At 61.0% G+C, this 22,726-nt stretch overlaps 1 protein-coding gene across 5 annotated transcripts in view; it reads right to left on the bottom strand.

Moving 5' to 3' along the window:
* Window positions 1–10,073: 10,073 nt before the first annotated feature.
* UBR4 (ubiquitin protein ligase E3 component n-recognin 4) overlaps window positions 10,074–22,726 on the bottom strand; it is a 139,352-nt gene continuing 126,699 nt past the window's right edge. For all 5 annotated transcript variants that reach the window (XM_070777901.1, XM_070777914.1, XM_070777911.1 and 2 more), the window contains 8 exons: window positions 22,325–22,438; window positions 21,247–21,389; window positions 20,758–20,883; window positions 19,455–19,649; window positions 16,957–17,181; window positions 13,571–13,661; window positions 12,659–12,821; window positions 10,074–10,433 (listed from right to left, as the gene is read on the bottom strand). In XM_070777901.1, coding sequence (XP_070634002.1) covers window positions 10,369–10,433; window positions 12,659–12,821; window positions 13,571–13,661; window positions 16,957–17,181; window positions 19,455–19,649; window positions 20,758–20,883; window positions 21,247–21,389; window positions 22,325–22,438 — 1,122 coding nt within the window. In that variant the 3' untranslated portion in view covers window positions 10,074–10,368. The remainder of the gene's footprint in view (window positions 10,434–12,658; window positions 12,822–13,570; window positions 13,662–16,956; window positions 17,182–19,454; window positions 19,650–20,757; window positions 20,884–21,246; window positions 21,390–22,324; window positions 22,439–22,726) is intronic.

The following is a 22,726-nucleotide window of genomic DNA, read 5'->3' as shown; positions in this document are numbered from 1 at the left end:
TCCATCTCCTAAAACTCAGCTGTCCTTACCTCTGTGTTGAATGCAGAGTCACAGATGAGAATTTCTGCCTCGGGGAGACCAGACCCCAGGCCATCAGAAGAGGACCAGTGCCTGCCCCGGGGCAGGCTGGGAAAATCCCAAGAGACAGGGAGGGACCTGAGGGTCCCAGCCCACCTGTCTGCCTGGGCTCAGGTGCCCAGACACATGCCAGCCTCCACCTGGTGGGGCCCCACCCTGGCGGACCGAGCTTGCCCAACAAGAGATGAGGTTACTGCCTTCTGGCCAGGGGGCTGGCTCTAGGGGGAGAGATGGGGCAGCGGTCCTGGGGGTAGGGCGGGGTGGGTTTCCTGACTTCCATTGAAGGCAGGGTGCGAGGTGTCAGAGCTCCCAGGCCTGCCCGCCCTCCCCGCACCGGTCTGTGGACCCTGAGAGGCCATTTCTGGGGCCACATGCCTTCTGCCAAGACACCGGGAGCCTGGAAAGACTCCTGTTTTACCAGCGGGGCTTTCCTGGAGAGGGGCTGAGCTGGGAGGAGAGGAAGGGGGAGGAGGAGGGCCGTTTTGAGCAAGTTTTATGCCAGCTGGGTTGGCAGGCATGCTAGACAGAGATGTCACAGAGGAGACAGGACGGGGCGGGGGGTGCCGGGGGGCAGCTGAGCTGTCCTCACCCGGGAGGAGGCCTCGCATCAACCTTGGGAAGGGCTGGGGGTGCATTCACAGCCACCCAGGTCTCAGAGCGTCTAGGCTTTGGGCAGCACTTCCCTCCCGAGGGGCAAGCCCGAGGCTCCCTCTCACCCGGATTCCCCCACAAGGACTCCTCCTGCCCTGGCCTCACGCCTCTTCTCTGCTCTCCTGCCTGGAACCTTCTTCCCCGGCTGCCCCTGCCATGCAACCCCTGCCCCCCAACTCGCAGTCTGTCTCTCTGGTTGTTAGGACTCAGCCCAGGCATCTCCTCCCATTGCCGTTGGCCCAGCCTCCTCTCCCTACCAGGCCATGTCCGTCCTATCACCGGGTCCACCCTCCCATCCACTCGGGGGCTCGGGGCTGACCGTGCTCCTTCGGGGCCGACGTCAGGAGGGACATGACCCATGACTGTCCCCATCCCCCAGGCCTGGCACAGAGGAGGTGCTGAGAGGCCAAGGAGGGGACAGAAGCTGAGCAGCCGGCGGTCAGATGAACAGCATCGGCACTTGGACATGAGGGTCTGGCATGGTCCCAGGCTCAGCCTCGCGTGCTGGGAGGTTATTACGGGACCCTCATCCAGTCCATCGACCTGACTTCTGGTAACAGGACAGGAGCAGGTAGAGGAACCAGTTCAACAACACTTCAGTGAAACAGACGGATCCTGCTGAGGAACATTCTAGAAGACCACCGACCTGGGCTCTGCACAACCCCATTGCTGTGGGGAAAAGATGGGTGGTGGAGACCTCCTAGAATACAAAGACTACCAAAGAAAAAGGCAGCCGTCAGCCTCTGGAAGCCAGGGCCTGCCCTGCAAGGTCCTCGTATCACCGTGACCCAGGCCTCCACGTTCCCATCTGTAAATGGGTAGTAAGTGGCTGAGTGGGTGGAGGCATGTAAGGCTCAGAAGCGGGGAGGAGGAGGAGGGCTCGGGAGGGAGTGTGGGGGTGAGCCTGCTTGAGCTGGGCGGGGAGAGGGGCGGAAGGAGGCCCGCTGGGGGAGCGGGCCGCCTGCCACTCCGGGACCGTCCTCACGCCCACGTCATGTGGGGGGCTGGCCCGGGATCTGCTTCATCGCCCAGCTCCCTAATGGCCCTTGGGGAAGGAGGGTTAAGGCCTGTCTAGGAGCTTCCAGGAGCACCGAGGGAAGGCCTGGTTTCGTCCAATCCTCCCACACAAGAGAGAGAGAGCCCAGCAGGGCCTGAGGCGTGCCCTGGTCCCGCAGAGGTCCTGTCTGCCACAGCCAGGCCACCTGCCCCCTGCCCTGCACGCCCCCCACCTTCAGGCACCCCACACCGGCAGCATATCCGGGTCCCATCGCCCGCACGCCCGGCACCAGGCCTGGCCCCGGTTAGTGCCCCCGCTGGCTGTGAGAATGCCCGGGCCCTCAGGGGCTGGCCTCCACTCACCCCCCACAGCTGCCCCACCCCCTGGAGATTCTGCCCTGTCCACTCAGGAACCTGTCTCAAAGGCCACCTCCTCCAAGCAGCCCTCCCCTGATGCCGGGACACCACCCCTAACCGGAGGTGGCTTCTCCCTCTCTCAGGGCCCCACCTGTGCACGAGGACTCGGGCCTCTCTGCTCTCCTGGAGGCCTGGCTCGGACACGGCGGGGGGCCTGGTGGATGTGTCTGCTGACCCTGCTCTGTGACGGGCTTGGGGCAGCTCCCCAGAGCGGCCACGTGCTCTTCAGGGGCAGCGCTGTGCCATGGGCTTCATGGTCATAATCGTTTAATTCTGCTCTCGGGATGAGTGGTGCCTTTTTATGGATGAGGAGACCGAGGCCCAGGGCTGTGACGCCATCTTCCCCCAGGGGTGTTGAGAGGCGGGGCTGGGACGAGACCTTGCGTGGACAGAGGCCAAACTTCCCCATAGTTCCCGTTCCCCAGCTCCCAAGCCGGATAAGACAGGCAGAGAGAGCTGTCCTGGTTTGTGGCCTCGGGTCCTCACCTGTAAGTCCTGCGGGCCTTGCCTCACTCTCCATGAAGGCTGCCAAGACCTTTGCTTCCCCAGCCTCCCTGCCTGGTTGCCCAGACTCTGAAAGCAGAGCCAGGAATGCCAAGAAAAGAGAATGAGTGTGGGACGGATTTGTGGGTCGGCAGAGGTGGCCCCGGCCGCGGGGCACAGGCAGGCCCGTGTTTGCAGTGACCGGACGCCGTGAGCCAGGGCTGGGGCCCTGGGGTGCCTGCTCTACCGCCTCCCCACGAACCCCTCGGACCCTGAGAAGCCTGAGAGCCCCTCTGTCCGCAGCCCTGCCCCACTCGAGGGCGGGCAGCCAGGCACAGCCAGGAGGGCCCTGAGAATCGCGCCTCAGAAGCCTCGATCCCACCTCGGGCAGGCACGTCTTAGAACTCACAGTTCTTTGGCAGATACGCTGAACTAGGCACTTTACAACCATGGTCACAAGTGTGACCTGCTCACGGTCTTTAAAGGGGCCTGACGACCGTGGGGAGAAGCTGCCTGCCAGGGACAGAGGCCGCTGTTTGCTTGCTCAGTCGTGTCTGACTCTTTGTGACCCCATGAACCGCAGCACGCCAGGCCTCTCTGTCCTTCACCATCTCCTGGACGTTCCCAAACTCAAGTCCATTGACTCGGTGATGCCATCCAACCATCTTATCTCTGTCGTCCCCTTCTCCTCCTGCTCTCAATCTTTTCCAGCATCAGGGTCTTTTCCGATGAGTCAGCTCTTTGCATCAAGTGGAAGTACTGGAGTTTCATCATCAACATCAGTCCTTCCAGTGAACACCCAGGACTGATCCCCTTTAGGATGGACTGGTTGGATCTCCTTGCAGTCCAAGGGACTCTCAAGAGTCTTCTCCGACACCACAGTTCAAAAGCATCAGTTCTTTGGCACTCAGCTTTCTTTATAGTCCAACTCTCACATCCATACATGACGCCTTGACTAGACAGACCTTTGTCAGCAAATAGATGTCTCTGCTTTTTTACATGCTGTTTAGGTCGGTCATAACTTCCCTTCCAAGGAGAAAGCGTCTTTGAATTTCATGGCTGCAGTCATCATCTGCAGTGATTTTGGAGCCTGAGTAAATAAAATCTGTCAATGATTCCACTTTTTCCCCTCCTATTTACCATGAAGTGATGGGATCAGATGCCATGATCTTAGTTTTTTTAATATTGAGTTTTAAGAGGCAGAGGAGCCAGAATGAAAACCCATGATGGTCTGACTCCGAAGCCCCTAAAGTTCCCACCTGCTGTCCTGGCTTTAGAGTCGGAAATGACCTTTGGCATCCTCACGCTCCCATTCCCTGCCTCCACGTAGCATACCCGACCTCTTCCTGGATGTCTCCTGTGATGGGAGGCTACCTCCAAACAGCTCTCGTCATTGTAGGAGCCCTGCTGTGGAGGGAACCCACCCAGGTCTGTGAAAGCCTTTCTGGGGGTGACTCTACCAACTCGCACTTCCAGCGCCTCCCGAGCCTGGGGCTGCACAAGCACTCTCGTGGTTAACCCAAAGAGGCGTGTTCACCTCAGATGTGGAGAAACTGAGACCCAGAGAGCTAAAGGGCTTGGCCTGAGGTTGCACAGCCAGTTCTGAACCCAAGACTGACCCCAAGCCCTTCCCCCCAACCCTCCCCCCGCAGGCCCTCACCCCACTGCCACGCTGAGCAGCTTGGGGAGGGCCTTGGGCCAGCCCACAGGGTCTCTGCAGCCTCCTGTGATGGGGAAGCCACTGCAGACGACCCGGAGCTGAGGCTGCTGGAGCCTGCCTCACCTGCGCACCACTGCAGGCTCCCCTTGGCCCCAGGAGTCCCCCCGACACGCCAGGCTCTTCCCAGCTTTCAGCCTGCTCCCTTGAAGCCCCTGCCATGGGTCATGTCTCTTCCATGGAAGTGGAGGGGGGCTTCCTTGTGATCAGGGCCTGAGTTTGCTTAAACTGTGTGTTCAACAACCATGTGAGCTAGGGTTGTCAGACACAGCAAAGAAAAATGCAGGCGTTGCAGTTAAATTTGAATTTCAGATAAATGATGAGCAATTTTTTTTTTTTTCAGTATAACTATATCCCAAGTATGGCATGGGCTATCCTTAAACTAAAACAAACAAAACCTGTTCTGTGCAGTCACTGGGGGGCTATTTATTAAAAAAAAAATTTTTGTGGTTTATCTGAAATTTAAATTTGGCTCAGCACCCAGAATTTCATTCGGCAACCCTAATCAGAACACCTGCCTTGGGTGAGGACTCCCATCATTGAGCCTGAATGTCCTCTTTGTAACAGAACTAACAATGCCCACCTCCTCAAGTCAGGAGAAGGGAAGTGACGGTCAGGTGTGGGCAGAGTCCCGAACAGCAGGGCTGAGAGCAGAGGAAGGGAAGGGTGAAGGGTAGAGGGGCCGCTACCTGCGGGCGGGGACCCCGAGTCCACTCCTGAGGCAGCCGGGCCCTTTCAGCTGCCGGGAGCAGGAGGGGAGGAGGCCCGGTGTCCGCACGGGGTGAAGGACCCACCACTTCCGGAGCCAGCAGAGGCACGGAGTGGTGCCGTTGGGCTGTGTGCAGGCACCCTGCCTCCGCGGCTGGGACCCCGGCCCCTGAACGAGCAGGCGGCTGCCCCCGGGAGCGCGGGGCCAGGCCGGGGCCTCCAGCTGGGAGCAGGGCCCACCCAATCACATCCGTGCCCAGACCGGATGGGGAACGGGACCAGGTGACCGAGTGGGGCTCAGGCGGACTACATGGCAGCAGACCCCACTTACAGGCCAGGCGGCCTTGGGCAGGCGAGCTCGCCTCTCTGAGCCTCAGGTGCCTCATCTGGGAGGCAGGAAGTACACAGGAGCCCAGGTGTCAGGCCCGGCACAGTGCAGGGGCTCAGTAAACAAGTGCTGTTGCTCAGTCGTGTCCGAGTCTTTGCGACCCCATGGACTGCAGCACGCCAGGGCTCCCTGTCCATCACCAACTCCCGGAGTTCACTCAAACTCACGTCCATTGAGTCAGTGATGCCATCCAACCATCTCATCCTCTGTCATCCCCTTCTCCTCCCGCCTTCAATCTTTCCCAGCATCAGGGTCTTCTCAAATCAGTCAGTTCTTCGCATGAGGTGGCCAAAGTACTGCAGTTTCAGCTTCAGCATCAGTCCTTCCAATGAATATTCAGGACTGATCTCGTTTAGGATGGACCAGTTGGATCTCTGTGCAGTCCAAGGGACTCTCAAGAGCCTTCTCCAGTCCCCAAGTATCTAAGCCCGTTAACAGTTTGATGGGGGGCAAGCAGCCCCCCTTGGAGGCTGGGGCAGGCAAGGGGACAGCTGGAGCTGGGTTAACAAGGTCCTCCTGGGGCAGAGACGGCAGAGGGACCAGACAGAGTCTCAAGAACAGCCACTAGAGGACTTCCCTTGTGGTCCAGTGGTTAAGACTGTGCTTCCAAAAAAAAAAAAAAGACTGTGCTTCCAACACACGGGGTGTGGGTTCAATCCCTGGTTGGGGAACTGAGATCCCTGGCACCACGCAGGGTGGCCAAAAACCAAATAAAAACAGAGCAACTAGAGGGCCCAGTCTCCCCCGCCCTGCCAACGCCCAGGGTGCCTACCCCAGGGACAGCACTTCCCCTGGGCCCCTCACTGATGCCCCCGTAAACCGTGGGGTGGACTCTGGCCCCGTCCAGCAGCCCCCATCAGGTTCTCTCAGCAGCAGGGACTGCAGCTCTCCTGCCCAGGGCACCCCAGCAACCACCCTCTCCCCTGAGAGGCAGGAAGTGCGGGGCCTGCTTTGGATGCGGAGGCTTGTGGGCACACGTGGGCAGTGCTCAGCAGGCACCACCCTCCAACCGCCACCCTCTCCCTGGAGAGCTGCCCCCTTTATCCTCTCTTCAGAGTCGGCCAGACCGTGGAAAGCCTTCACACACCCGGGGTGACCGCCTAAGTGCCTGACTCTGTCAGCCCGGGATACGGGAGGACAAGGACTGAGGCTGCGGGCCTCGGGCAGGCCTCCATCCCGTGTGCCCCACTGTCCTGGCCGAGGGGCCAGAGGGCACCTTCCCAGCTCTGAAGCCAGCAGAGGGGCACAGCTAAGCGGCAGAGGGCTCCGGCCTGGCCCATGCCACCAGGTACAGCCCTGGGCTCTGGAGGGCAGGGGGGCGCCCACATGCTGAGCCCCGGGGGAAGAGCCCTGCCGGCACATGCCTTGCCGGGAGGTTCCAGGCTCGCGTGGGAGCAAAGGGGGCCAGCTGGCAGCACACAAGCCCGCGCCAGGCTCTGAGGTCACGATCGGGCGGCAGACAAGGACGGGCAGGAAGGGAGCAGCCGGGCAAGGACCGCGAGCTGCAGAGACACAAGTGACCTGGAGCAGACAGCGATCACCGAAGCACGGGGCTGGCATAAGTGACCTGGAGCAGACAGCGATCACCGAAGCACGGGGCTGGCATGAGGGCAGATGGCACGTGCACGGCCACACGCGTGCTGCTGAGCACCTGTCCTGGCGGCCAGGATGGTGGAGGCTGGGTGGAGGGGCGGCAGGAGCCAGGCCACGTGGGGTCAGGGAGGAGGCAGGCTGAGGGCTGCAGGCAGAGGGACAGCAGAGGCCAGAGCCAGGCTGCAACTCAAAGCCAGACGGCAGAAGCAATCTCCCTTTCTGGCTGGCCCCAGTCCCCCCGGGCCCGCCCGGCCAAAGCAGCAGGACGCACCCGGGGCCAGGCTCCACCGGGGTTCGCTGCAAGACCAGCAGGACAGCTGTGACAGCTCGGCGGGTCAGCGGGGAGCTGCACTGACCCGCCGCCCCGTGTCCACCGCCCCCGTGCTCACGGGGGTCTCAGCTCCACCGCTCGGACGGTCGGCATGGCCCTGGGCCCTCAGCATCCTGCACGGCACCCCGCACCAAGGGGACAGTCCAGACTGGAGGGCACATGGGCAAGCAACGCAGACACGGGCTTGGAGTCCCACCCCCGCCTGCCCCGATTCCCAGCAGGCAGACCACTTCCTGGCCGTCTCCTCACCTGGGAGCGGGAAGAGGTGGATTGCCTGCCCCCACCCGTGAGGCTGACGCAGGAACGCCAATGGGAAGAGTCCCGGCGTCTCGGCCAATGGAACCGAGGGTGGGGGCAGACAGAGGGGCCTCGTGGCAGGGGGCACCTGACCCCCATACGGCCCCCCACAGAGCAGAGCACTGAACTCGGAAGGCCGGGGGCCACGAAAGACGCAACCCGGCTGAGGAGCCCCGAGGCCTTAGCCGTTCGCTCTAGAAGAAGGGGCTGACACCCCGTCTCAGGCTTTATTGCTGAAGGTGGACTCCAGGGCCTTAAACACTGCAGCCATCAGGCAGGGCCAGCCTGGAGTCCTCTGACCCCCTCACTGGGGTCTCCTGTTGAGAAAGACAAGGACCCACGAAGCAGTCAGCCCAGAAAACGGCTCAGGACGGGAGGGGACCAGCTCCTCCGGTACCTCACGTCCTTCGCTGCCCTTGAGAGACGCAGGCTGGGGGAGCCGAGGTCTCACCCTCGGCCAGTCTCCACCCCGGCCCAAGCTCCGCCAGGGGCCCCACCTGGGACCCGTCACAGACCAGGACGGCCTCCGTGCCAGCCAGCCATCCGTGACTGAGGCGGCCGCTGGAAAGCACCCTGGGAAGAAACCAGGAAAAGCTGTGACCATCAAACAAGGGGCTCGATGCCAACTGATGGCCTGGGCCAAGGTTCTGAGGCCTTTGCAAGAAGTGAAAAAATAAAGGGCAGAGAAAAAGAAACGAACATCTCATCAAGAGCTCTGGGGACTCCGGCTCTGCCGGCCCAAGGAACCAAGCCATGGCTGAGCTCCTGAAGGTGCTCTGTCAGCCTGTGGCCCTGAGGCATGACCACGTGCACGGCTCAGCCTCCGATGGTGCCCGGCGCACAGGTCCAGTCTGTCTGTTCACCCCGCACCCTCCCCCGCACTCCCGGGGGCGTGCTGGCCCAGATGTGGCTGCTCCAGCTCATTCCCTGCTAGGAGGTTACGTAAGAGCAGCTCCGCATAGCAGTGTGGACCCGGGAGGCCTCTCGGGACAGACCAGGGAGCAGGAGACGATGGACCTGGCAGAGGGAACGAAATCGCTGTGCTTGGGGTGAGAAGCGAGTGTTCTCAAGTGACCAAGGCCCGTCATCCACCTCCAAAGCCCGACGTATGTGGACCCCACCTGAGACGCGGAGTCTGTTAAAGCCAAAGTTCCACAGACTGCAGATGAGTTCATCAGTGACAAGGACAGGCATTTCCTTACTACAGGGCAGCAAGTAAGCTGACGTGAACCGGGCAACCAGCCTACCCCGTGGAGACCGACACTGCATTTCAGGCGGGGAGAGTGTGGAGACTCCAGGGGGCAGAGCTGAGATGTGAATGAAGGGGCGGGTGCCCAGGGCCAAGCTGACACCGTTCCCACCCCCGGGCCCCCCTGTGCACTCAGCACACACTCGTGCCCGCCTGCCAGGGCCTCCAGCCCGGCTCTTGCAACAAATCGCCTTTGTCTCCCTGGGGACACTCACGCCTGCCTGTGGTGTGTGGTCGGGGGCTCGGGCGGGGGCCGAAGTCCTGGCTCTGGGAGTCCTCTGAAGACGCCTAGGTAAGCCTTCTGTCCCAAACGGTCTGGCCTGAGCGGGGAGCCACACAAAGCGGACATCGAGCCCAGGGAGGCAGGAGGCAGAGCGGCCCACAGGGAGCTGAAGGAGGCAGCCACTGCAAGCCCTCCCTCCCCGCAAGCCCGCGGTCACACTGGCCTTGCTCTGAGATCTGGGGAGAAGCTCACGGGAGCGCTGCTGCCTCGAGAGAGCGCTGCTGCCCACCGACGTGGGGAAGCAGGGCTCCCAGCCCCCGGAGGCAACTGCCACAGCGGTTCAGGACACGGCCTCAGAGGCACAGGCGTCCGCTGCAGCAGCAACCGGCCGGGGGCTTTAAGCGAGTGACGTGGGCTCACAGCGCCCTCCTGCAGGGCTGCTAGAAAAGACTAGAAATAAACACACACACACACACACACACGCCTGGCAGAGACCGTGCTCATAAAGGGCGGCTCCTCATCACCCTGAGTCTGCCTCAGGCCTCTCCCAACGTGGCGACCCTGCAGAGACGTGGCCGAAGGGTTCTCAATTCGAATGCCATACACCCTCTGCTGCAGAAAGACCAGCGCCCGACTGTGCAGAGCCCACCTTCGGCCGGGGACTAGAAAATCACGTGTCTCTGGGCTTCAGCTCTTCAGGCCCAAACAACGGAAAGAGAAGCCAAGGCATTTATTTCAGGGACGATCACAGCCGTCAAACGAGGTGCCCCAACTTGCTGGCTGAGGACAGACAGGCTCCATTTGGAGCCAAGAAGAGGCCGCAAACGTGACGCACGCGGAGCTCCCTGCCGACGCCGGCAAGGGCCACGCAGGCAAGGAGACGCACTCGGCCTGTGTCACCGAGGAGGGGCTCGAGCACAGCAGCACCTTCCTTCCGACGGGTATGAAGTCACTCGTTTATTTCTCAACATGTGCACACGCAGGGCTCAGTGGGCCAGGACACAGCGTGGCGCCCAGGTATGTGCAAGTCCTTCGACAGCTTGGGTTACAGACAATTTCAGAGCTAGCGCACCACACACACGAGACACAACGGGAAGCCTAAGACCCCAAGCCGCTCCGGGAGGAGGGAGGGAGCGGGGAGCAGTGATGTGGCGCCCCAGGGGATGGCGCAGGAGGAGGGACACCGAGGGCGCAGGCAGGCAGCTTCCGTCTCTGTCGACCGCTCTCCGCGTGGGGCTCAGGGCACTGAGTTCAACAGGTCCTTCAGGAAGCTCTCTGCATCCGTGACTTCTGACAAGAGACCTGGAAAACAGGCGGGGGCTGCTTAGCCGTGGCACGCATGGCCCAGCCAGAGTCACGGCGGCCGCGTCCTTGTGGAGAACACACAGGGCTCCGACGAGCTCCGACCGGCTGCTCCCTGGAGCCCAGAGACGCCGGGAGACGGTCACCGAGCAAACTCTCGCTCGCCGGTCAGGGGCGCCGCGCTCATGATCTCCCAAGAGTGGAGACGCTAAAGCTGGGTCCCTGGACCCTGCAGGGAGCCTGCAAGTCCACTGTGACGCAGAGCACGATGGAGGGGCCTCTGGAGAGCGTGTCTGCGGCCTTCAGCATCTCTCAGGGGGACCGAGGGCCAAGAAAGGCCGAGCCCACTGCCCTCGGGGGTGGGACCCAAGCCCGGGTCTAGGGCCTGGTGCCAGAGGGAGCCAGGGGAGCCCCGTTCCCTCCACCGCCAGATCAGGGGCAAGGGGTCAGACAAGGCCACTTCAGGAAAGCACGGTAGGCACAGCATCGGGCCCCCCACAGCCCTGCCTGTCCCTCACAAACAGGGTTCACGTTTGACCAACGTGGGCTGTCAACCCGCAGGCCTGGCCACGCTCAGACGGAGGTGTCTCCCAGCAGCCCCACTAACGGAGGGACAGCGGCTCCCACCGGTTCTTGTTGGTTTTGGAAGATGCTCCTGTCCTTGCGTTTCAAGAGGGTGTGTCTGATGTTCTGAAATTTTCTACCAGTTTGAACAAAGCAATAAAGGGGACTATGAACGCTTGCGCTCGGAGTGGAAGGGGCAGAGGCTCCCGCCCCGCCTGACCGGGCCTTGCTCTCCCTGCCCGGGGCTGACGCGAAGCCCCTCCTTCCCGTGCCCACCCCCTCCTGCTCTGGCTCAGACTGCCATTCAGACTGCCATTCTGTAGATGCTCCCCAGACCCCTGGGCAACAGGCATGGCACTGGGCCCTAAGGACACAGACGCGAGGCTACCTGCTCTCGTTCAGGATTGATTCCTGACGAAAAGCAAAGAGAGCAGCCAAGGTAAAGTGTCTAGGCTGAAAAGACTCTCCTGAGAGCATCGAGTGAAGTTAACAAAGAAACGGAGGTGAGCAGTGCCAAGCCCTGATGACCAGACGACTCAGGGGGCAGCAGACCCACAGAGGCGTGTCCAGCAGGGCTCCCCCGGGGCCGTTGCAACACACGGCTGACCCGGAAGGCGGGCCCAGGCCGGGGAACTTCATGCGGGCAGAGAGAGGAATTCACACGGAGCACCCTCCAACGCTTGAGCGTTTCCCTCCCGGAAGACAGCCTGGCAAATGCCGGCGGAGGCCTGCGCTTAGACAGGGCAGTGTGGAGATGTTTTTCCTTCTCTTACACTTGACAAGATTCCCATTATAAATGCCAGGCAAAAAAGGAAGCAGCTCACAGGAGTGAGGCAGGCACAGCCCTGCGCTCTGGCTCTGGGAGCCCCACCATGCAAAGGCCGGCCGTGCCCACAGCCCGCACGGGGCCTTCACTCCGGGTGGGTGTCCTCAGCACCGGCCCAAGGCCCTCCCCCTGCTGTCACCTGCTGCGTCATGAAATCAAACACATTTTCATGCTCGCAATTAGGATGGCAGGTTTGTTGCCCACAGAACCTGTACTCCAGAGCCAACACTGGACTTCAGTTTTCCCAGCAGGGGGTGAGGACCTGTCTGGGGACACCTCGTGAGACGCCAGGTCGAGGTGCTGCCCTGCGCCTATGAGCAGAGATGCTCTCTGCTCTCCTTCGACCCTATTTATCTCAGGAAGCAGAGCTGGTATTGCCCACACCTCCCCGGGGCAGCTGTGACACACGATGTCTGGATCCCCAAGAGGCAGGAGGAAGACAGGCAAGCTCCATGTTAACTCTGTGAACTGCTGTAACAGTCGGAAGTCAAAGGGGCTCCAGTGATTTTTCCAGGCATTCCCACTGGGAACCTGTTCAATCATCAAAGCCTCGGTTATCCCACCTTGTAAAATGGGGATAACCACAGCTCCACCTCACACCGGCTGCCCTGCGTACCGCGGAAACGCGTGTGCGATGGACACAGTGCCTGGGCTGAATGGAGCCCCACGTCACGGCTGCATCTTGTTAGCCAGTGAGCTGGCAGGCACACAGCTCCCCCAGACCTCCTGCTGGTCACCCACAGGCTGGTTCTCGCCTGTTTCTCCCCGCGTACGAAGATGAAAGCAACGGCCAGCCCCACTATGGTCTGTGAAGATGAAAACCCTTGACACTGACCGGCGGCGTCGAGGAACTCCGAGAAGGTCTCCGCCGGCATGAACTCCTCCTGGAAGGCCTTCAGGGCCTTGTCCGCGGCCTCGTGGATGGGCATGTCGTTGTGGCGGATGTACTCGGCCAGAGAGCAGGACCAGCCTCCCTCCGTGTTGCTGGTCGGCACCTTCTACAAGCAGCAGGAGACGGACCGGGCGGTCACCGGGGCCCCAGCCGAGGAGGGAGGGAGCGCGCCCGCCCGTCACACCCGCGTTCTCCCGGGGGCATGCGCCCTGCTTCCCGGAGCAGCACCGCTTCCGGCCACCCCTCGCGCAGCCCCGCTCAGGCTCGAGTCCTGGGAAGCTACGCGCCTCGACAGGCACACACACTCTCCTCCCACACCTTCCACACCAGCACGTCCCCAGGAGAGGGGCTCGCCAACACGCTTTAACGGAGCTGTTTCTCCCAGATGATGGAAGGAGCCGGCCGTAAACCCTCTCTCCAGGCAGAGAGGAGGAACCCTATCATAAGGGTGACCAAAAGTGCGTTCGGGTTTTTCCGCACCATCTCACGGAACAAACCTTTTGGCCAAGCTAATATAAGCTGTGCTGGAAGAAGTTACGCTCACACAAGGCCACGGACTTGCTCCAAGAAAGGCACGAGAGCGACCCCTGAAGGGTGACTGTGGGGGTGGGGCGGCGGCACCCGCCTGAAGGGGAGGGTCCGCAGCAGCAGCACACGGGGGCACAGGGACGGAATGGCCGTGGACACAAATGCACTCACGGCAGGGTCTAAGCCACGGGAAACCCTCCCACGGCGGGCGGGCGCAGCCTGTCTCCCGGGGGAGCTGGTGGAGCCGGAGGCCGAGGCAGGGCCAGAGCTGCCACACGGACGTCCACGTGCCTGCCAAGCCCAGCCACGCTCCCAGGGCCGCCTTACCTTAAACATGTTGTAAATGAGATCAACGAGGGCCCAAAAGAGAAGGGAAGAGCGGTACGCTGAGTAGTCCTTCAACGCCTTGTCTGTCAGCCTGGAAAAGAGTCAAGCCCCGTGCTCCGGGAGCGGAAAGGACCCTGGGAGTCACGCCCCTCAATCCAGCCCCCTCAGCCATCTTCTGGAAAAGAGTCAAGCCCCGTGCTCTGGGAGCGGGAAGGACCCTGGGAGTCACGCCCCTCAATCCAGCCCCCTCAGCCATCTTCTGGAAAAGAGTCAAGCCCCGTGCTCTGGGACCGGGAAGGACCCTGGGAGTCACGCGCCCTCAATCCAGCCCCCTCAGCCATCTTCTGGAAAAGAGTCAAGCCCCGTGCTCCGGGAGCGGGAAGGACCCTGGGAGTCACGCCCCTCAATCCAGCCCCCTCAGCCATCTTCTCAGAGGAAAGCAGCCGGGGCGAGAGCTCCTGAGGCACTAGGGCCCGTGGCTTATTCACCACAAGACCAGATGTCCCGTGCATGGCACCTCAGCCGTGACCCTGCCGAGTCGGGGAGAGGGGGAGAGAAGCTACAGGCGCGGCAGCCAAAAGGCTACTACTGCCCCCAGGAGACGAGGCGGAGCCCGCGCTTCCCTGGGTTCAGCCCCACACACGCTCTCAAACTTGACGGGATCTAGTAAGTGCAGGAGGAAACAAAGGCTCTGCTTTGGTCCTCACGTTCCCACCAGGGGAATTTTACCTCAACTAGCCACGCACAGTAACTTATCAACCACGTGCCGTGTTGAAAAACAGAAGCTGGTGGAAAGCTGGTTTTGAGCAACAGTGACGACTGGGACGGGAGCTGCAAACACCCGACACCTCCTAAATCCCCGCATAATCCCGGAACTGCTCGCCACACCCCTGGGCTCCTGACCTGCATCACTGTCACCTCATCCAGTGATTCAGTTCAGGGTTAGAGACCGGCCAGGAATACCCAGGGGTCCTGGTGGCAGCAGTGTCCACTGCCTTCTCGGCAGACACTCTGGGCCTCAGGAATGGTTACAGAAGGCACAGCCAGCGTGAAAGCCAGTAAGGCCAGTCCTCTCCGCACAGGGGGTGAAGTGCTGGTGCCAGGGTTCCGTCTCTACGACCCAAGATCTAGGGTAGGTGTTGTCTGGAAAGGCTAGAGAAACCCTTGTCATGGAGATTCTACCCCTTGAAACAGAGCTTGCAACCAAAGGGACCAGACTTGGTACTAAAATGTGTGTGCACGCACAGCACAGGTGTTTATAACCGCGAGACTCTAAGACAAGCACAGACGTCATTCATTTAAGAGGCTAAAAGCACACTGTCCGTATGGGCCTCGAGTGAAGGGACTGAGCACAGGACAAGCCATCCACACCTGCACTCAGTAAACGTTTAAGCTCTTAACCAAAGTAAAAGGACAACGGGGACGGCGCCGCTTGCTAAAGCATGCTACCTGTACCCCGCCGCCCCCAGCCTCTCCAGAGCGCCCGCCTCCTCCCCTCCCACAGCGCGTGCACACACGTGGTCTAAAGGGAGGCCTGCTGCGGGGTGGGCCTGGAGGCAGGGCGGGAGCTCTGTCCCTGCAGGTCTGCGTGCTGGCAGGCGGCAACAGGGAGGCTCTGACGGACGTCTAGGAACGTCCCAGGCTTAAATGCTGGCAAGTTCCTCGCAGAAGACTCTTTCCTGAATGTGAAACCCGCAGGAGAAAGCAACTTTATGCAAATTCCCAGATTCCGTGTATCTGCCACCTTCCCGCACAATGGACTCAGCAGGAAGCTGCTGGGCAGCACTGCCCCGCCCTCCAGGGGCCGCTCGCGCGCCCTCCTTGGAGGAGTCCCGCTGCCCGGCCGTCCCTCTCACACCCCCACCGCCCCGCCCTCCAGGGGCCCCTTGCGCGCCCTCCTCGTTGGAGTCCCACTGCCCCGCCGCCCCGCTCACACCCCCACGCCCTGCCTGCGCTGCTCTTATGCTTTGGTGGCAGGAATCCGGGGTGGCCCTGCCTGACTTAATTACTTAAGGCTCATCAGTGAAGGTGACCAAACTGCTGCAGAGAAAACGGCAGCTCACGGGCCAGCTCACGCTGGATCTCCTAATTAAGCTGTGACCAGATCGGCTTTTCCTGAACTGCCCGGGACAGTAATGAATTCCAGTCTCCTAAGTGAACGCCGCACAGCTCCTGTGGGCACGGGTTTCACACCTGTCACCGAGGCCCTGCGCCCAGTGAGCAGCCGCTCTGCGCTGTGGACGCAGGCCAACTCTGCTCATCCACAACTCAGTACCTCCCATGTCTAACTTTCTGATTCCTAGGAGTGAGCTACGGGCTGATTCCTGAGCTATCCTTCGACAACAATAAAACAAGCTAACTAATAATGCTTCAGGCTCTTGGGAAACCCTGGGAAGTGCTTGGTCTGGAATGGGGGCAGGGGGATCCACCAGCAGAGCTCCAACCTGCTCTCTGGGCCAGGAGGTGCCCACAACTACCGGCGTGATAAACGAGCTGACGGAGTGGAGACACCAGGTGCGAAATGCAGGCCCACGGGTGTTTCCACTTGGCTTGTCACCACTGGGGCCTAAAGCTCCTCCTCTGTGCCCCTGTTGGAAATGTCCCCTTGAACCCTAGGCACTCCCCACAGCGAAGCAGGTTTCCCTCAAGGGGCAGAAGCAAGCCACCAACCCACACCCTACTCTGCAGCCTGAGAATGCAGATGGCTGGGGCCACCCCAGGCCGAGAGCCGCGTGACGGGCCCCACCTGGAGTGCGGCAATCCATGCAGGCCCAACAGTCCATGTTATCATTTGCAGCTGTTTCCCTCAAGACACCTCCCTGATGACCCAAATCACAACACAGGGTCATGAAAATGAAGACCACTTCCTTCCTGAAATGCCCCCCTTCTTCGGGAGGTGTCCAACAGCAGAGACAGAGGACAGGCTCACGGAACGCGGGGCAGACGGGAGAGGAACGTGAGCAAGGAGAGAGATGCCACGCTCAGTGTCAGAAAAGAAGCTCCCGAGCACAGCCCTGAGGCTTGGCTAGTTTAAGCCGGGACTAGCAAGATTCGGAAAACCGGACTGCCTGTCCCAGCCACCTGCCGGCCCGAATTCTTCTCCTGAGAGGCTTCACACGGTGCCTGGGTGGCTTCCTCCCTGAGGTATTTCCCAGAGGTGAGCCCAGCTCCACTTCTAGAGGCTGAACACCTGCCCCAGAGGCAGCCGGCATCTGTCCGCCATCAGGCCGAGACTCTCGGTCAGACAGTCTGAGCGGGGTGAGGGTCAACCAAAGGCTGACGAGCGGCCTCCTCTCAGCACCCGACATTCAGCCAGTCCTGCAGAGTGGGTTTCAGAGCCCAGGCAACAACCTCCCAAGCAGATGCTTCCCGAAGCAAGTACCAACCTGGTGGCTCCACCTGGAGAGACTGCCCGAGCCTGGGAGGTCACCAGCAGCCTCCGCAGGATCTCCACACGGACGGCTCGCCACTTCTCCGGGGGCAGGACGTGCAGGGCCAGGACCGTGAAATAGTGGGGCCCGTCCACTTCGAAGGCACTCTCCACCCACTTCTCCTTGGGCTGCTCCAGAAAGCCCTGGAGGTTCTTCTCCTCTCGGGATGTTGCTCGGGTTCTGGAAGAAAGGGGTCACCCTGAGAGCAGGGCAGACACAGGCCCGAGCCGCAAGAGGGGTGAGGGTGTGCTCGGCTTCCCGCTGGGAAGCTTCCTGAACGGGCGGCCCCTCCCGCCCCTCTCCAAGCGGAGCAGCCCGCCCCCCAAGTCCTGCTTGGCAGTATCCTCCTTGCCCACCCCCAGTCCAGCTCCACACAACTCCAATATGCACGTGACCAGCACTTTCACAAACCCTCCACCATCTCAGTGTTCTAATGACCCTGGAACGTGACAGCCAGCACCGCTTTATCAGGGTATCTGAAGGCCTGGGGGATGAGGTGATGTGATTCAAGTCACTGGTTTGGAGTCTCTGACTGAGCCCACGGCCCACAGCCCCCAACCCCACGAGTCTCAGTACGCTAACTGTCCACACGGCATTTGCCCCCGGTGTCTCTCCTAGGCCTTTCTGGTTCGCTCTCTTAAGGCTCTCCTGTCCTGTCTCCTTCATTAGACTAGATTCTTCCAGCGAGCCCTACCTCTCGTTCTCGCGCCCGTCTGAACTGCAGTAACAACGGTGACCATACTTCACCGCCTGGTGTGTGCTAAGGTTATCGCGTTCGATCCTCGCAGCAACCCAGGGGGACAGCTACCACCTCGTGTTAAGGGAGGGACCGGGCTCCGACCAGGCTGCCTGGCCCGGCCTCCCCAGCGTGGATCCCCACTCTCTTGGCCAGGAAGCTTCCGCAAGCCCTTGGGTGGGCCCTGGGAGGCCACTCTCCCCTTAAGACCGGGATGGCGCTCTCAGACCCAGAGTGCTTGCCGCCCTGGCCTAATTCTCTGGAGGGAAGTAAAAACGCAACACAAGTGGGCACGCACGCCAGGCCACCAGGCCCGCGGATGGCGCTGCGGACACTGCTGGGGGGGGGGGGGGGGGGCACAGGGACAGTACGCCCTCTCCTGCTCCATGGATGGGATGCAGTGGGGCAGGAGGGGCCGCCAGACTCAGAATCAGGAACCAGAAGCTTCGTGCCATCGCAGGATGCACTCAACTCCGCTGGCCCACGGTGCGTGTGACACACTCGCCCTCACATACAAAGGCCGTGAGCCCTGCTCAACCAGCCCCCGTGACCAAGCTCACACGCCGTGAGCCGCTGAAGGAAGGAGGCGGGGCCCTCGGGGACCGAGACAACGGGAGGCCATGCCGCCCCAGCTAAGGGGCCAGAGCTGAGTTATGCACGTCTGGCGTGGGAGACGCAGAGACGCCTGAGGCCGTGGGCTCTGTTCCGCCAGGCAAAGCACACGGCCTCTCCAGGCCCGCTTCGCTTCCCAGAGAACAGGGCAGCCCCTGCCACCTCACGGCTGCCAAGAAGACACAAGGGCCCCTTAGAGGTCCACGGCCGGGGCGGGGAGCGCTGCTCGGGCCTGAGGCACCGCGAGGGCGATTGGAATGCTCAGGCTGTCAACAACGCAGGCTGTTTCCTTGGTCTAAACAGCTGAGCGGGTGAGGTCATGATGGGTGGAGACCCGCCAGAGCCTCTCTAACAATGAAGACTGCCATCTCCAGAGCGGCCTTCTACCTCATGGGGAAACGGGAGGGAAGGAGAAAATCACTCTGCTGAAGACCAGGAAGGGTAAGAGAATGATCGCTCTGTTGCCTGAACTGAGTGCAGCAGCCTCGGGTGGGCTGGACTCAGCCTCTCCACCTGTCGGCACCTGCCCCACGGACGGGAGACTCTCACTAGAAGGCGTAAAACCATTTCAATCAAATCAAGGAGCTAAGCACTTTCCATCTTTCAGCTGGCTTTTTAAAGCGAGGCAGAACGACTGACTACTCTCTGCCCTCTCAGGGACGCCATCTTCCTCCTCAGCCGCCCTCCCCCTCACAGCCGCCAGAGCCTCACTCACTGGAGAGGAAGCGGGGACAGCAAGTCCAGTCTGCACTTACGGATACCAGGCCCTCGGTCCTGCCGCGCCCTCCAGCCATGACACCTCACCGGGAACAGCCGGTCTGTTTTGGCCCTGACCCGAGGGAACAGTCTTGCAAGCTGGGGCTATGCTGAAGCAGAAGCTTCGATGGTTTGGCCTCTCCCGCTCCCTGCTCCCGCTCTGGCCCAAGGTCAGTCCTAGGATGCAGCCCTCGGAGGGAGATGAGACTGCTCTGGAAAAGGAAGCGTCTACCGCTTCATCCTGAGTGACTCCAAAAAGGCAAACGTCCCTACTTCAGTAAATGCCGCCCGGGGTCCAGCGCTCACTCTGGGACAGACTGCGGCGCGCGGGGCCCGGGCGGGTACGCACGTGTTCAGCACGTAGAGCACGGTGTGCACGATGTACGGGATCAGGTGGATGTTGCTCTCCCGGCCGCCCCCGCCCGTGTCCGCGCTGAAGGACTGCTCCATGGCGAAGCGCAGGAAGAGCAGCTTGATGTCGTGGATGTTGAGCTGGTACGTGGGCTCCCGCTGGCCCGTGCACTCCTGGAGGTAAGTGTTGTGCCTGGGAGAAGGGGACAGATGGCGAAGTGGAAGCCAGCTTCACGGCGAAGACCCGCTGGGAAGGCAGGGCCCCCGCCGGCCAGATGGGTGCGAAGGTTACACCCACAGACAGGCAGCGACAGGGAGAGGAGAGGACGGGGCAGGGCTGGGGACGAGCACGGCACCCTCTCATTTCTGCTCTCGCTAAATGAGATGTTCTGCGAGCTCTGATGAGAACGCACTGGTCTGGGGACCCACTCCTTGATAGACTAACGTCATAGAACGTATTGTGACAACTGGAACTACATTTCGGAAGAAGAAAAGTAGGACTTATCCACTCTGCCAAGGTGATCTATCCATGAGAATCATCTATTCAACCTCCATAAAAAAGAAAAAAGGCTTTTCTACATCAATATGCGTCGCCATCTCCATGGGCTCTGCCCGATTCACCCTGGACCTCGTTTCTGACACACGGTGAAAAGCTCAACGTGGTCTAGTGTGACCTGCATCGTCATCCCTGCCAAGGACCAGATCCCTGAGCTCAACGGCAGGACTCAGGACGCGCACCATTGTCCTAGGCATCGGTAGGGGATGAGGACCTCAAAGAGGGCTCCACTGCTCCACTTTGGATTTTAGGACAAGGGCAGCTTTGAAAGGAGACCAATGTTCCCCGAGCCGTTAAGCTATTTTCATTATTTAAACCTCAGAGGAACGGAAGTCAACTCTGGGAAATTCTGGCCTCGAGGATCAAGTCAGGGGTCCTGTGTCTTGAGTCCTAAGATCAGGAAAGAAGGGCAGGCAGCAGAAAACCAGAGATTCCTCCCGGGGCCCAAGTGCTGAGGGTGCAGGCTTCTCTCAGCAGACTCACTCCTGCTCCAGGCGGCTCCTGTGAGCAAGTGAGGATGGACGTGGGTCTCCGATGAGGGGGCTGAGCTGATGGCTGATCTTCCTCCGCCTCCTGGGAACCCCCCTCCACCTTTCTTTGCCCACACCACACAGCATGGGGGATCTGTGTACCCCAGCCAGGGACTGAACCTGTGCCCTTGCAGTGAAAGCACAGGCCCTAAGCACTGGGCCACCAGGGAGGTCCGACCTCCTCTTTTCCACCACGCCCCACGCCCCACGCTCACCTCGCCAGGCAGGTGGCAAAAGCTGACTCGGGGACGTGGGGCCCCCAGACCGGAAGGAGCCCGTTGCACTTGGTGTTGGCGTTCTGTAGGGCCGCGCTTTCCCACTCTTCCCGGCCTCGAGCCAGCCTGGATTGGGAGGAGGGCAGGGACAAGTGACTACTGACTCTACAGAGGAGCAGCCGCTTCTAACTACGAGATGGTAAACGCCGGCCCCACAGCCTCCAGTAGGCAAGGCTGCTCTCACCAACCCTGGGCCAAAAGTCAAGTGCATTTTCCCAGGAATGGTTCTGGGACCTACATGGCTGAAGGCAGGACACCCTACTTCCCAAAACCTAAGGAACACAATTAAAACTTCAGGGCTGGCATCCCCAACCCCTCCCAGGCCAGGGCCTCCCGCAAGCTGCCTGCTCCCTGCCGCCCCCCAGGTCTGGGAAAGAAGTACACGCCGGGGGAGGCCTGTGGGGGCCACGCTGCAGGAAGCAGGCCCACCTGACGGCCGCCAGGTGGCAGTCGTAATGCACGATGTTGAAGTGGGACACGGTGCTGTAGCCCTGCTGCTTCCGGGGCTTGCTCTCCATCTCTTCCAGGGCCACCCGCTTGGTGAAGGTGTAGATGCCCAGGACCTTGGTGGGCTGCAAAGACGAGGGAAGAGGAGGACAGGTGAGGAGCAGTGCCACGGCAGGCTCTGGGAGGAAGGCAGGTGAGGAGGAGCACCACAGCAGGCTCTGGGAGGACGGGAAGCAGAGCAGAGGGAACCCTGGGGGCTGTATGCCTATGAGGGGCTGTGTTCACGAGTACGGGACAGTGAGCCCTGCAGCCACTTGGTTTAGCACTTGGCGGGGCACAGCCCCGGTAAAATGAGGGTTGTGGGGAGCAACCAAAATAAGGTTTTGGTTGCAGACAGAGGGGCAGGAATCCAAGATTGAACTGTCCTTTTCTTTCTGCTGCATTCATCTGAAAATGAAGAAAAAAGCACCTTCTTGTTAAGTCGCTTGTTTTTCAAAACTGACCAGAAAGCCCCAAGGAGCCTGTGTCACCTCGGGACTTACAGGCCTTGAGCCCCAGCCGCCTGCCAGTCAGCAGGCTGAGGAGTGAGGAAGTCAACTCGAGCTGGAGAGGAAAAGGGCGCCCGAGGCCTCAGGGCAGCAAACTGGCCGCCTGCTGCTCTGCTCCCAGGCGGTAAAGCGAGTCCGGTGGCGCCGAAAAAGCTGAGGTCCTGCCCTTCTCGCCAGGTTACCTGAACGGGGGCAGCATGGTGTCTTTTAACAGCCCCGGCTCTGAACTGGCCTAGAACTCTGCCTTTGCTACGGGTACTGTTTTCTCATCCACAGATGAGGGCTCTTCATTACACGTTTAAAGATAAAGTTCCTCAGCTGACATAAAGGCTCTGGGCACAGGGCCTGACTCCGTGAGCGGCAGTTGCTGCTGCTGCGACTGTTCAGGTCAGCCTGCCTTCCGCCTCTGAAGAGGACGGCTGGCCTCGGGCGTGAGCCCCGGCGGGCCCGGCAGCGCCTCTGAAGAGGACGGCTGGCCTCGGGCGTGAGCCCCGGCGGGCCCGGCAGCGCACCTGGAACTTGTAGCCCTCCCTGCAGATGCAGCACGTGAGGCCCGGCTCCTCGATCAGCTCCTCCATCTGCTTCAGCAGTGCCGTCTTCGTCACCACCTGGCCCTTCTCGTTGGTCTGCAAGGGGGGCCCGGGGGTCGGGTCAGATGGGGCTGCTACCCACCCTCCCCGCGGGCCCAGGACACGCAGGCACACGCTGACCCTCTACATATGGGGAAAGGACGGTTGCGCTGAAAGGAAACCTCTTCAGTTGGCTTCTAATGAGGGTGCAGACCCAGATCCGCCTGCTCTTCTCTCCCTACAGGAACCACTGAAGCAGAGGAAACCATCTGGCTGGAACCCCGGCCAGTGGCCACCTGCCACCAGTAAGGTCCCCCTCCTTGTGCCAGCAAGCCCAGGCCTCGG

The sequence above is a fragment of the Bos indicus genome, chromosome 2 (genome assembly GCF_029378745.1).
Source record: "Bos indicus isolate NIAB-ARS_2022 breed Sahiwal x Tharparkar chromosome 2, NIAB-ARS_B.indTharparkar_mat_pri_1.0, whole genome shotgun sequence".
In the NCBI taxonomy this organism is placed as follows: domain Eukaryota; kingdom Metazoa; phylum Chordata; class Mammalia; order Artiodactyla; family Bovidae; genus Bos; species Bos indicus.
The sequence above is the reverse complement of the archived record's forward strand: the minus strand, read 5'-3'. Positions and strand labels throughout refer to the sequence as shown.